The sequence below is a fragment of the Lolium perenne genome, chromosome 3, assembly GCF_019359855.2.
Source record: "Lolium perenne isolate Kyuss_39 chromosome 3, Kyuss_2.0, whole genome shotgun sequence".
Classification (NCBI taxonomy): Eukaryota; Viridiplantae; Streptophyta; class Magnoliopsida; order Poales; family Poaceae; genus Lolium; species Lolium perenne.
Window position 1 is genome coordinate 182431320 of NC_067246.2, and position 10786 is coordinate 182442105.

The window sequence follows — 10786 nt, forward strand, 5'->3', positions numbered from 1 at the left end:
CACTATCGAGCATAAATACTCCCTCTTGGAGTTACAAGCATCTACTTGGCCAGAGCATCTACTAGTAACGGAGAGCATGCAAGATCATAAACAACACATAGATATAAATTGATAATCAACATAACAAGTATTCTCTATTCATCGGATCCCAACAAACACAACATATAGAAATACAGATAGATGATCTTGATCATGTTCGGCAGCTCACAAGACCCGACAATTAAGCACAATGGGGAGAAGACAACCATCTAGCTACTGCTATGGACCCATAGTCCAGGGGTAGACTACTCACACATCACTCCGGAGGCGACCATGGCGGCGTAGAGTCCTCCGGGAGATGATTCCCCTCTCCGGCAGGGTGCCGGAGGCGATCTCCTGAATCCCCCGAGATGGGATTGGCGGCGGCGGCGTCTCTGGAAGGTTTTCTGTATCGTGGCTCTCGGTACTGGGGGTTTCGCGACGAAGGCTATTTGTAGGCGGAAGGGCAGGTCGAGGGGCGTCACGAGGGGCCCACACCCTAGGTCGGCGCAGCCAGGGCTTGGGCCGCACCGCCCTATGGTTTGGCCACCTCGTGGCCCCACTTCGTTAGCTCTCCGGTCTTCTGGAAGCTTCGTGTAAAAATAGGACCCTGGGAGTTGATTTCGTCCAATTCCGAGAATATTTCCTTACTAGGATTTCTGAAACCAAAAACAGCAGAAAACAGCAACTGGCACTTCGGCATCTTGTTAATAGGTTAGTTCCAGAAAATGCACGAATATGACATAAAGTGTGCATAAAACATGTAGATATCATCAATAATGTGGCATGGAACATAAGAAATTATCGATACGTCGGAGACGTATCAACGAAGGGAGCCAAAAGGAGGAGCCGAGGAGGGCCGCCATGGGCCCCCCTCATAGGCCGGCGCGGGCCCTGCCCTGGCCGCGCCGCCATGTGGGGAGGAGGCCCACAACCCCCTCTGGCCTCCTCTCCTTCGCATACTTCTTCGTCCAAAAAACCTAAGCTCCAGAGGATAGTCGCGAAGAGTCACAGCCGCCTCTGCGGGGCGGAAAACACCAGAGAGAAAAGAGCTCTCCGGCAGGCTGAGATCTGCCGGGGAAATACCCTCCCGGAGGGGGAAATCGACGCAATCGTCACCGTCATCGAGCTGGACATCATCTCCATCGTCATCACCATCATCTCCATCATCATCACCGCCATCTCCACCGCTGCACGTCGTCACCGCTGTAACAATTAGGGTTGGATCTTGATTGTTTGATAGGGGAAACTTTCCCGTTATTGATTTCTACTTGTTATTGATGCTATTGAGTGAAACCATTGAACCAAGGTTTATGTTCAGATTGTTATTCATCATCATATCACCTCTGATCATGTTCCATATGATTTCTCGTGAGTAGTTCGTTTAGTTCTTGATGACATGGGTGAAGTCTAAATGTTAGTAGTGAATTATGGTTGAGTAATATTAAATGTTATGATATTTAAGTTGTGGTGTTATTCTTCTAGTGGTGTCATGTGAACGTCGACTACATGATACTTCACCTTTATGGGCCTAGGGGAATACATCTTGTATTCGTTTGCCAATTGTGGGGTTGCCGGAGTGACAGAAACCTGAACCCCCGTTGGTATATCGATGCAGGAGGGATAGCATGATCTCAGAGTTTAAGGCTGTGGTTAGATTTATCTTAATTACTTTCTTGTAATTGCGGATGCTTGCAAGGGGTATAATCACAAGTATGTATTAGTCCTAGGAAGGGCGATGCATTAGCATAGGTTCACCCACACAACACTTATCAAAACAATGAAGATTAATCAGCTATATGAAGCGAAAGCACTAGACTAAATTCCCGTGTGTCCTCAAGAACGTTTGGTCATTATAAGTAAACAAACCGGCTTGTCCTTTGTGCTAAAAAGGATTGGGCCACTCGCTGCAATTATTTCTCTCGCACTTTACTTACTTGTATTTTATTCATCTGCTACATCAAAACCCTCTGAATACTTGTCTGTGAGCATTTACAGTGAATCCTTCATCAAAACTGCTTGTCAACACCTTGTGCTCCTCGTTGGGTTCGACACTCTTATTTATCGAAAATACTACGATACACCCCCTATACTTGTGGGTCATCATGTGTCTAAAATCAAGTCCTTATCCCTCAGGTACTTGTTCCGTAGGATCTCCTCCCAGAGGCCTTGCTCCCCCGTATAGAGCCTCCAGATCCACTTGACCATAAGATAGGCGTTCATGAGCCTTGTGTCAACAATGCCAACCCCCCCAAGCTCTTTGGCTTGCAGATCGCCGACCACCTCACCCAGTGGTATTTCCTCTTGGTACTATTGGCTTTCCAATAGAAACGTGATCAGTGTCTATCCATAATGCTATGTGGACCCTCCCCCAGGAGGCAAACCGCCATGGCATGCAATGACAAGTTGAATAGGCAGGCGTTAATTAGGGTCAGCCTAGCCGTAGAGGACATGAGTTTCCCCATCCACGGATCGGTGTGCTTGCCTACATTGGTCGCAAGAGGACCCCAGTCCGCAGTCGTGAGAGCACGATCACTAATCGGCAGCCCTAGGTAGGAGAACGGAAAGGATCCAAGTTTGCAGTTCAGCATATGCGCGATCCTGGACCCATCCTCCTGATCCATGCCTAACACCATGACCTCACTTTTGTGGAAGTTGATCCTCAAACCAGACATGCTCTCAAAGCAGAGCACAATGTACTTTAGATTGGCCACCACCAAATCATCCGGTTGGATCATAATAATAGTATCGTCAGCATGTTGCAAGTGAGATACCCCCCAGGAATCAAATGTGGGATTACCCCCGCACTATGACCCCCCCTCTAGCTTTATCCAAAATAACAGCTAGGGCTTCGACGACATAGTCGAAGAGGATAGGGGGGTCACCCTGGCGCACCCCGCGCCCATTGCGAAAATAGTTCCCAATTTCTCCATTAATGGAGATAGCAGTGTGGCCTCCCGGGACCAGACTTAGGGCCCTGTGCACCCAGGAAGGCTCGAAGCCCTTGCCCATAAGAACCTCCCGGAGGAAGGGCAAGTTCACCCGGTCATAGGCTTTCTCAAAGTCCAATTTTAGGAAAACTCCCCTAAGTTTCCTGGACTTGGATTCATGGATGATCTCTTGGAGGGAAATAACTCCCTCATGGATGTGTCTCCCTTTGATAAAAGCGGATTGGGAGCGACTAATGGTCCTGTGCGCGATAGGGGATAACCTAGTGGCATAAGACTTGGCAACAAACTTAAAAATCACATTAATCAACACAATCGGCCTAAATTGTCTAATGCCCTCCGCCCCGGAGATGTTAGGAATAAGGGTGAGGACTCCGAAATTTAGCCTAGCAATGTCTACCCTCCCAAGGGCAAAGTCATTGGCGATATCCATGATCATGGGCTCCACCAGGTGCCAGAACCGCTTGAAGAAGGCGACCGGAAAGCCATCCGGCCCCGGAGCCGTGTCCACCTTCATACTGGCAAGCACCGCATCGATTTACTATCCTGAGAAGGCAATCATGGGGCTATCATTCTCCTCGTCTGACACTTTCCCTGATGCGTGCCAGAAAGAAGAGGAGAGGCGAAAGAGGCTGGGTTCGCCCGCAGTCCCCATGAGGGCACGATATAAGTCATAAATATGCTCTTGAAGCTCACACGGCTTAGCAATGATCCCCGTATCAGTGACTCGCCGCGTGATCGCACACTTCTGCCGTCTCCCACTGGCAAAAGCGTGGAAGAACGCGGTGTTCGCATCCCCTTTAGTGAGCCCGTTGACCCTACTGTGTTTCCGCCAGTATTCCTCCTCCACCTTGGAGAGATGGGTGAGCTGGCCCTCCAGGTGATATCGGAGAGCCCACCCCTCGCCATTCAGGCCGGACGAGTCCTCCTCGGTGTCCAGGGCCTGCATATGTGACGGGATCTCAGCTTTAAGCTCCCAGTTCTCCTTGGTGAGATTGGCTCCCTAGCCTTTTAGAAATTTCCTCAAACCAGCCAAAACCCGTTGTCAGCGCTCAATAGGGTCGTAGCAGGTCACCAATTCTGCAACTAACTCGTGCCATTTGGAAGAGACAAGTTCCCCAAAGTCCGATCTCTCCAACCACCCCTTTTCGAAGAAGAAACGGGGGCTCCGCTTCCTAAGTTCGGGGCTCCGCTTCCTAAGTTCCTCCCCGGAACTTAGGATGAGCGGGGAGTGGTCAGAACCAATAATGGTGTCTGCCACCAGGGAGCACAGAGGGAAGAGAGTCTCCCACTCTGCAGTCATAAAGACCCGGTCCAGCATGCAACAAACCGGGTCTAACTGACGGTTCCTCCGGGTATAGCGAGCCCCGGTCCTACGGATCTCCCGGAGTGCGAGGTTCGAATACACTCATTGAATCTATGGACCCTAGGCCAGTCGATGTTGTCATTGTTCTTGTCCTCTGATCCCCTAATCAGATTGAAGTCACCGCCCACCACAAGAGGTAGTGGGCATGCCCCCACAGCATACGAAAGCTCGGAAAGGAAATCCCCAGATCTCCTATGACCTGACGGGCCGTAGACAACAAACAATGACCACTCCTTGGAGGTATCTAACTGACGCACATCAACACACATAAAGAAAGCTCCAGAGCCCCAACCCAGGACATCAATGGCATCTTCGTTTACACCCAACAACATCCCTCCTGAACATCCAATCGCCGGAGAATGGTGCCAGGCGAATTTGCTTAGAGGATCAATACCCCGGAGGTCCACAGGGGAGAAAGACGACTTCATCGTCTCCTACAGCCCCACGAAATCCAGGTGCTCATGGGTAATAAACTCCTTTATTTGGGTACGGCGCCCCGGTCTGCCATACCCGCGGATGTTATAGAAGCCCGCATGCATCAAAGCCTACGCGCCTTCCTCCGTCCAGGACGGGCCGCCAAACTAGCCTTCGTCTTGCTACCCAAGTTGGCGCGGGTTCCAATTTAGTTCTCATACTGGTCATAGTGTCTTATTGTACGTTTTCCCCTTGTAAGGTGTAAATAGCTAATCTAAACGAAGCTTGTGAGTCATCTCACAGTGATTGGCTATTTCTGGCCGTCCGGTCCGGTTCCTCGTGTATTCTGACAGTGGATTTGTGATAATACATTTTTATCCTCATGAACGGTGTTTTGGCTTACTGCTTGGCACACCAAGATCTAGCTAGTACCGGTGGGTCTGGCTGCTTGTAGGCCCACCCGGCAACGTCTAAGCAAATTTCTTTGTCGGGTGCACGTTTGTGTGAGCTGGGTATGCAAAAAAAAATCCTTGTAGAAACCCTAGCGCCAATCTCCGCAACCGTCGGCCACCCAATCGTTGTCTCAAGCTTTTAGGGAAGAGCAAGGCCAAAGGACCACACTTGAGGAGTCTCTCTGAACTCACTAAAAAAACGTGACAATGTTCGTGTTATGGCTGAAGTGCTTATAAATGAGAAGGTTGAATTTGGGGTTGATCATGCTAGATTACTTGAGGACCATGAGAAACTCAAAAGGCCCACAAAGCCTTGGAGAGTGGATTCTCTAACCTCTATGAGGTCATACCCTTATCAAGGAGTGGCATAGTGAGAGTGAGTGAGCATGAGTAACCTGCCATGAAGACCAATTTCATAGCATCAAACTTTAGGGATAATGAAGTTCAAAGGAAAAGTCGGTGGAAACTACAATCTTGAAGCCTATAATGCATCCCTCGGAGAAAACTATGAACATGAAAAAAGAACCAACTAGGCTCAGAGAAGGGCAAGACAAGCTTCCATAGGAGACAAATGACTTTATCTCATAGGATTGTCCTTTCAAGGATGTCTAGAACATGAGGATGTTCATCCATGGCTACTAATGTTCCAGATCTCATAGGATGGTGGCTAGGCAAGGTCACCCCCACAATTCTTTGGCTTTTAGCACACTCTCGTATGGTATATGTAAATTTTCAGAGATGAGCACCACATGAACTGTATCTTAGATACACTAGGTATTTATTATAGTATCTGACCTTTTTATTAAGATTTCTTGAATCTTATTGGATGGCCGTGAAAGGTTTTGGGACCTAGGGACATGGTTGTCTCACAACAACATTGTATCTAAGACAAAAGACATTTGTCACACCCCTCTCTTCATTGACTTTGGGTCATGTAGACAAAATGCGACGTGATGTGTTGAGACAAGTCATGGTGGAAGTAATATAGCTAGTAACATGCAACTAGGTGCATTGCGAACTTCCACTATGGCTAGACTAAGAGATGGTGCCAAGGTGAAACATTGAGGCGTTAATGTGCTAATTATTCACATTCACACACAAACATTTAATACTGAAGGGAAACGAGAGGGATATAAAACCCATTGATTCTTAATCTTTCGGTTTAGCAAGCATCACACTAAGACCTTTTATACTAAGGATTATTTATATGATTTACATGGTTCATAATTATGTAAAAAAATAATTTAACAAGGTGAACTTCCAAGTGACGGGTGGGAGCGGCAGTGGTGACTAGGAGAACATTGCTAGAGGAGCGAGATTGCATAGGGAAAGAGATGGCTGCGCAAAGGTTACTAGTAGCAGTACGCACCCAATCTAAGGAGATAGCAAACAGACGCTTTTTAACGGTATGGTGCGTATTGATTTTCAAGAAAATAAATAATATTCCCTCGTTAATTGTCTATTAAAATTGTATGTATCTACATACTAAAACACGTCTAGATACGTGCAAGTCTTGGTAAATATGTGACACTTAATTTGAAACGGAGAAAATTCATGTGGCACGGGCCGTGAGTGTTGAGGGTTTGCATAGTCATACTGCAAACACCACATGAATTTCCTCAAATAAACATGAATAGCTAAATCGCATGGTCTAGTTTTTTTAAAGAAGGTAAGAATTGTTTCTTTTTGAAGTTTCACACAGTTTTGTAGAATTTTAATCACTGTTGTTATTTGTTTTTGTTTACAATCCTCTAGTATTTTCTATGGTGGCACTTGCATTTTCGTTTGTGCAATTACACTCAACGCTTTTTCGTCATTTTTAATCTATGCTTTTGTATCTACTGCAATTGCACTTTTTATTTTGGCAATTAGTACAATTTAATGGTGAGGCACAAAACTGGTTGAAATTTTCAACAAAAAAAATCTGCCACATGCCTGCTAAGCAGGCCAAAATAAATGTTCTAAGTTTCAAGCATAACAGAACTGAAATTCTCACAGATGGCACATGCTGATGAAATGCTACCGCGTGATAATTATTTTCTGCTACGACTGTCGTACATTGCTTTACCCTATGCATTGTACACATAAACTCTTTCAACATACCACAATGCAATTTTCATTTACATTAAGTATCTTCATGTGAAACATTGTTGGGATATAACTTATAAGGCACGACTTATAGGATAGAAGCATACATATAGATTATACTCTCCAAACAGGCTTCACAAAACAAAATAACTGCAAGAAACTGAAAGAGAATCGCCAAATGTGCGACTACAAACAAGCTCACACTGTGCATGAGCTTTAGGGGAAATACAGAACATACAAAAGCCAGGGATGATACTGGTACGCGATGCTGCCTGGTTGTGCATGCAACATCTCGCTATGAACCACCTTATTAGTAGTACCCGTTCCCGGCGCTGTCTGAAACCATGTCCATGGAGGTATCATTCGAGCTTGCAGAGTTGGCCTCTCGGTTTTGCCCTGGTGAGTTTGTTTCAGTATTCCGTCCTCCATTACCAGCACCTTGGGTCAAATGATAATTCTGGAGGCTCCTGCGGACTGGGCTTGATAGCGCATTTGAGAATAGACTATTCTTTGACTGGTCACTGAGGGTGGGTCTAGGAGCATGCCCGGCTGTTGCTTGTGCATACAAACCAGCTGAGGGTTGAATACTTGAAAACTGATTTGCACTCGTGGGATGCGGATGCCCTCTTGGGGATACAAGTGCATCAGTACCTCCATAGTCAATCTCATGCTATAAAAGAAAACAACAATAAACCAATATGAATGGCCAGCACCATTAGAACCAAATGCAACAGATAGTAGATAACAGAGGGGCAAACAGCAATCATCTATACTCTGTCAAGTTCATACTTCATAGATAATGCATGGCAATTAGTCAGCACAATTTATGTTCTTGATATATCTAATCCTGATCTCTCATCTCACAGGTCACCCTCATCAGAGGTACATTGTGTAAAGTCTTCTCTAGTGGAGCATAGGTTGTGACTTAGGAAACCTGATTCTACTCAAGGAGGTCCACAACAAACAAGACTACTCAATTGCTTCAGAATCATAATCAAATGTATAGAAAGGTACATGGCTTGCATAACATAAAACAGTGTATTTATCCTATGTAAAATGGAAAAAAAATCTTGTCTGAGTTTGCTATATGTGGTGAAGAATCTATAAAGAAATTCGATTTTGAAAAAAGAGGAGCACCATAAACAAGGGAGCGCTAAGATCGCACCTGGATATGAGACATTATGTCAGCTACAGTAAGCCTCGACTCCTCCTCATGCTTCCTCACCATCCAATGGTGGAGCTTTTCCTGTATGTTTTAATGAAATTTAGCCAAAAGGTAACTTTCCAATACAGAAAGATAACACAACAACTGTATGATACGCAAGGTGAGCACATGAGAGAGTTTGTAAGGGATTCTAATAGTATCACAGATGAAACTGCATATTCTTTCACCTATAAAATACACACGTGTTGCGATAACAATTGCTCCCATATTTTGTCTAGAGAAGGATGGGTAATAATTCTAAATCTAACATATTTCTCCAAACCTACAGATGCCCAAATCGTACAATTTCATACTCTTGTACCCTTGCGTGATGGTAAAAGACTATAACACCAGTTAACCGTGACAGAGCCGGGATTAACACAGTATCCAGTTTAGAACAGAAGGGATCACTATAAACAGCCTAGAGAAGGACACAGCACAATAAACATTGAATAATTGGCATTTCTTCCACCGAGACTTTGGTTGCACATCTAATTCTTAGAGGTTATCATCTGAGGAGGGCTTAATATCTCTGTATTCACTGTCAAGCCCAAGCAATGCCCTGACAGACCACCAGACTAAACCAGAATTAGAAGCTACACGCGGAACCGATCGGAATTCCATGCGGCAACCGACCGACGAGAGGAATTTGAGAGAGAGATAGAAGGATTACTAACGAGGGCGTGCCGCTCGCCGGACTGGAAGGAGAGCTTCTGCTGCGCCATGGCCTGGGAGTAGAGCTGGGAGAGGGAGTTGGCGGCGCCGCAGAAGCTGGAGTAGAGCGTGCGGTCGGCGTCGTCCAACCGCGGTGCAGCGTCCGTCTTCCTCTTACGGGACATCTCCGCCGCCGCCGCCGCCGCCGGAGATCCGCTGCACGAGCCGGAGGCGACCGAGGAGGGGGGTGCGGAGGAGGGTTTGCTGAGAACTGTTCCCCCCCTATTTCTTTCCTTTGTTCTACGGATGTGATGTGCGGTGCGGGCCCCTTTCAAATCAAAATCTCGTGTGTTTCGGTTTTGGTTTGGACAGTGCTGAGCGTCCCCCGGGGGATTTGATCCCCCGATCCCCCGGGTCGCTAGCCGTCCGATAACACTAATCTGACCGTATATTGGGTCAACGCTCTCGTGCGGACTCGGAAAGCAAAACGAAAAAGCAACTCACGAACGCATGTGCCTTCAGGGACTCCCGCCGCGTACCAATGTAGCGCTTCGGCCGCGCCGGCAGCGCCGCCGCGCACGCCGGCAACCTCACAGCGCCGCCGCCACGCCGGCAACCTCACCTCTGGCGCCGCCGCCACGCCGGCAACCTCACCCTCTGGCGCGCCGCCCACGCCGGCAACCTCACCGACAGCGCCGCCGCCCACGCCAGCAGACTCGCCGGCGATGTCAACTTCTTGGTAGCAAACTCGTCGCTCTTGGTAGCACCTCCGTCCCTAACTCCGGCGAGAAGTCCGCCTTGTAGCATCCCAACTCCGGCGAGTAGCAAACGCCGGCAAGGATGGTAGCATTGATGCCATCCTTTTGTAGCATCTCCGCTCGCCTATGGTAGCGCCGGCGCCCTTCTTTTGTAGCATCTCCGCTCATCTATGGTAGCGCCGCCGCCCTCCATTTGTAGCATCTCCGCTCGCCTGTGGTAGCGCCGCCTCCTTCCATGGTACTATGGTAGCAGCAGCGTCCTTCTTTGGTAGCACATCTGCTCGCCTATGGTAGCACCGACGAAGTATGCTGGCAGCAACTCCGTCCGCCAACGGTAGCAACTCCATCCGCCGACGGTAGCAACTACGCCCACCGGTAGCAACTCCGCCCGCCGCTAGGAGCATGTGGCGCCCTTGCTTGCAGCACCTCGATGGGCGGCGCGTAGCTTGCAGCAGGTGGTGGAGGTCGAAAGAGGCGGCGGCCGCGCACAGATCCGGAGCTCGGCGTGGGGCGGACGAGGGCGTTCCGCTGCATGCGGATGAGGTCGGGAGAGAGACGGCAGCCGCGCGGCGCAGGTGGAGGCGGAGCTCGACGCAGCGCGCAAATATCACCTTGTCGCGACGGCCGCATGGATGCTGCCTGCTGCAGCGGGAGGAGGGCGGCGGCCGGCGGACGGGTGCAGTGAGATACGGAGTAGCGGGGAAGAAGATGATACTACTACTCGGTGAAGAGATAAGGCTGGAGGTTTTGTTTTAATGGATAGAGGGCCCCACCCATGTGCTATGAGCACGGAGCCAGCAAAAGGTGGACGATGGGAACGGTTCATCCCCCGGGGGATCTGTAGCTTTTTCCTTTTGGTTTTGGTTTTGGTTTGGTATTGATGA

General features: G+C 48.3%; 1 protein-coding gene across 1 annotated transcript; it reads right to left on the reverse strand.

Annotated features, from left to right (window-relative positions):
* Positions 1 to 7298: 7298 nt before the first annotated feature.
* LOC127342790 (uncharacterized) lies at positions 7299 to 9448 on the reverse strand. The gene is made up of 3 exons (XM_051368798.2): positions 9168 to 9448; positions 8452 to 8532; positions 7299 to 7956 (listed from the first exon to the last, which is right to left on the reverse strand). Exons 1-3 carry the CDS (start codon positions 9327 to 9329, stop codon positions 7597 to 7599), a joined length of 603 nt encoding a protein of 200 aa, XP_051224758.1. The 5' UTR covers positions 9330 to 9448; the 3' UTR covers positions 7299 to 7596.
* Between the last annotated feature and the right edge of the window lie 1338 nt (positions 9449 to 10786).

Excerpts from the sequence above, each read along its gene's own strand:
- LOC127342790 (XM_051368798.2), bottom strand. The coding sequence starts at position 9,329 with ATGTCCCGTAAGAGGAAGACGGACGCTGCACCGCGGTTGGACGACGCC. Across the intron at positions 8,533-9,167 it reads CCGGCGAGCGGCACGCCCTC|GAAAAGCTCCACCATTGGAT; the intron begins GTTAGTAATCCT and ends TAAAACATACAG. Across the intron at positions 7,957-8,451 it reads ACATAATGTCTCATATCCAG|CATGAGATTGACTATGGAGG; the intron begins GTGCGATCTTAG and ends TTTCTTTTATAG.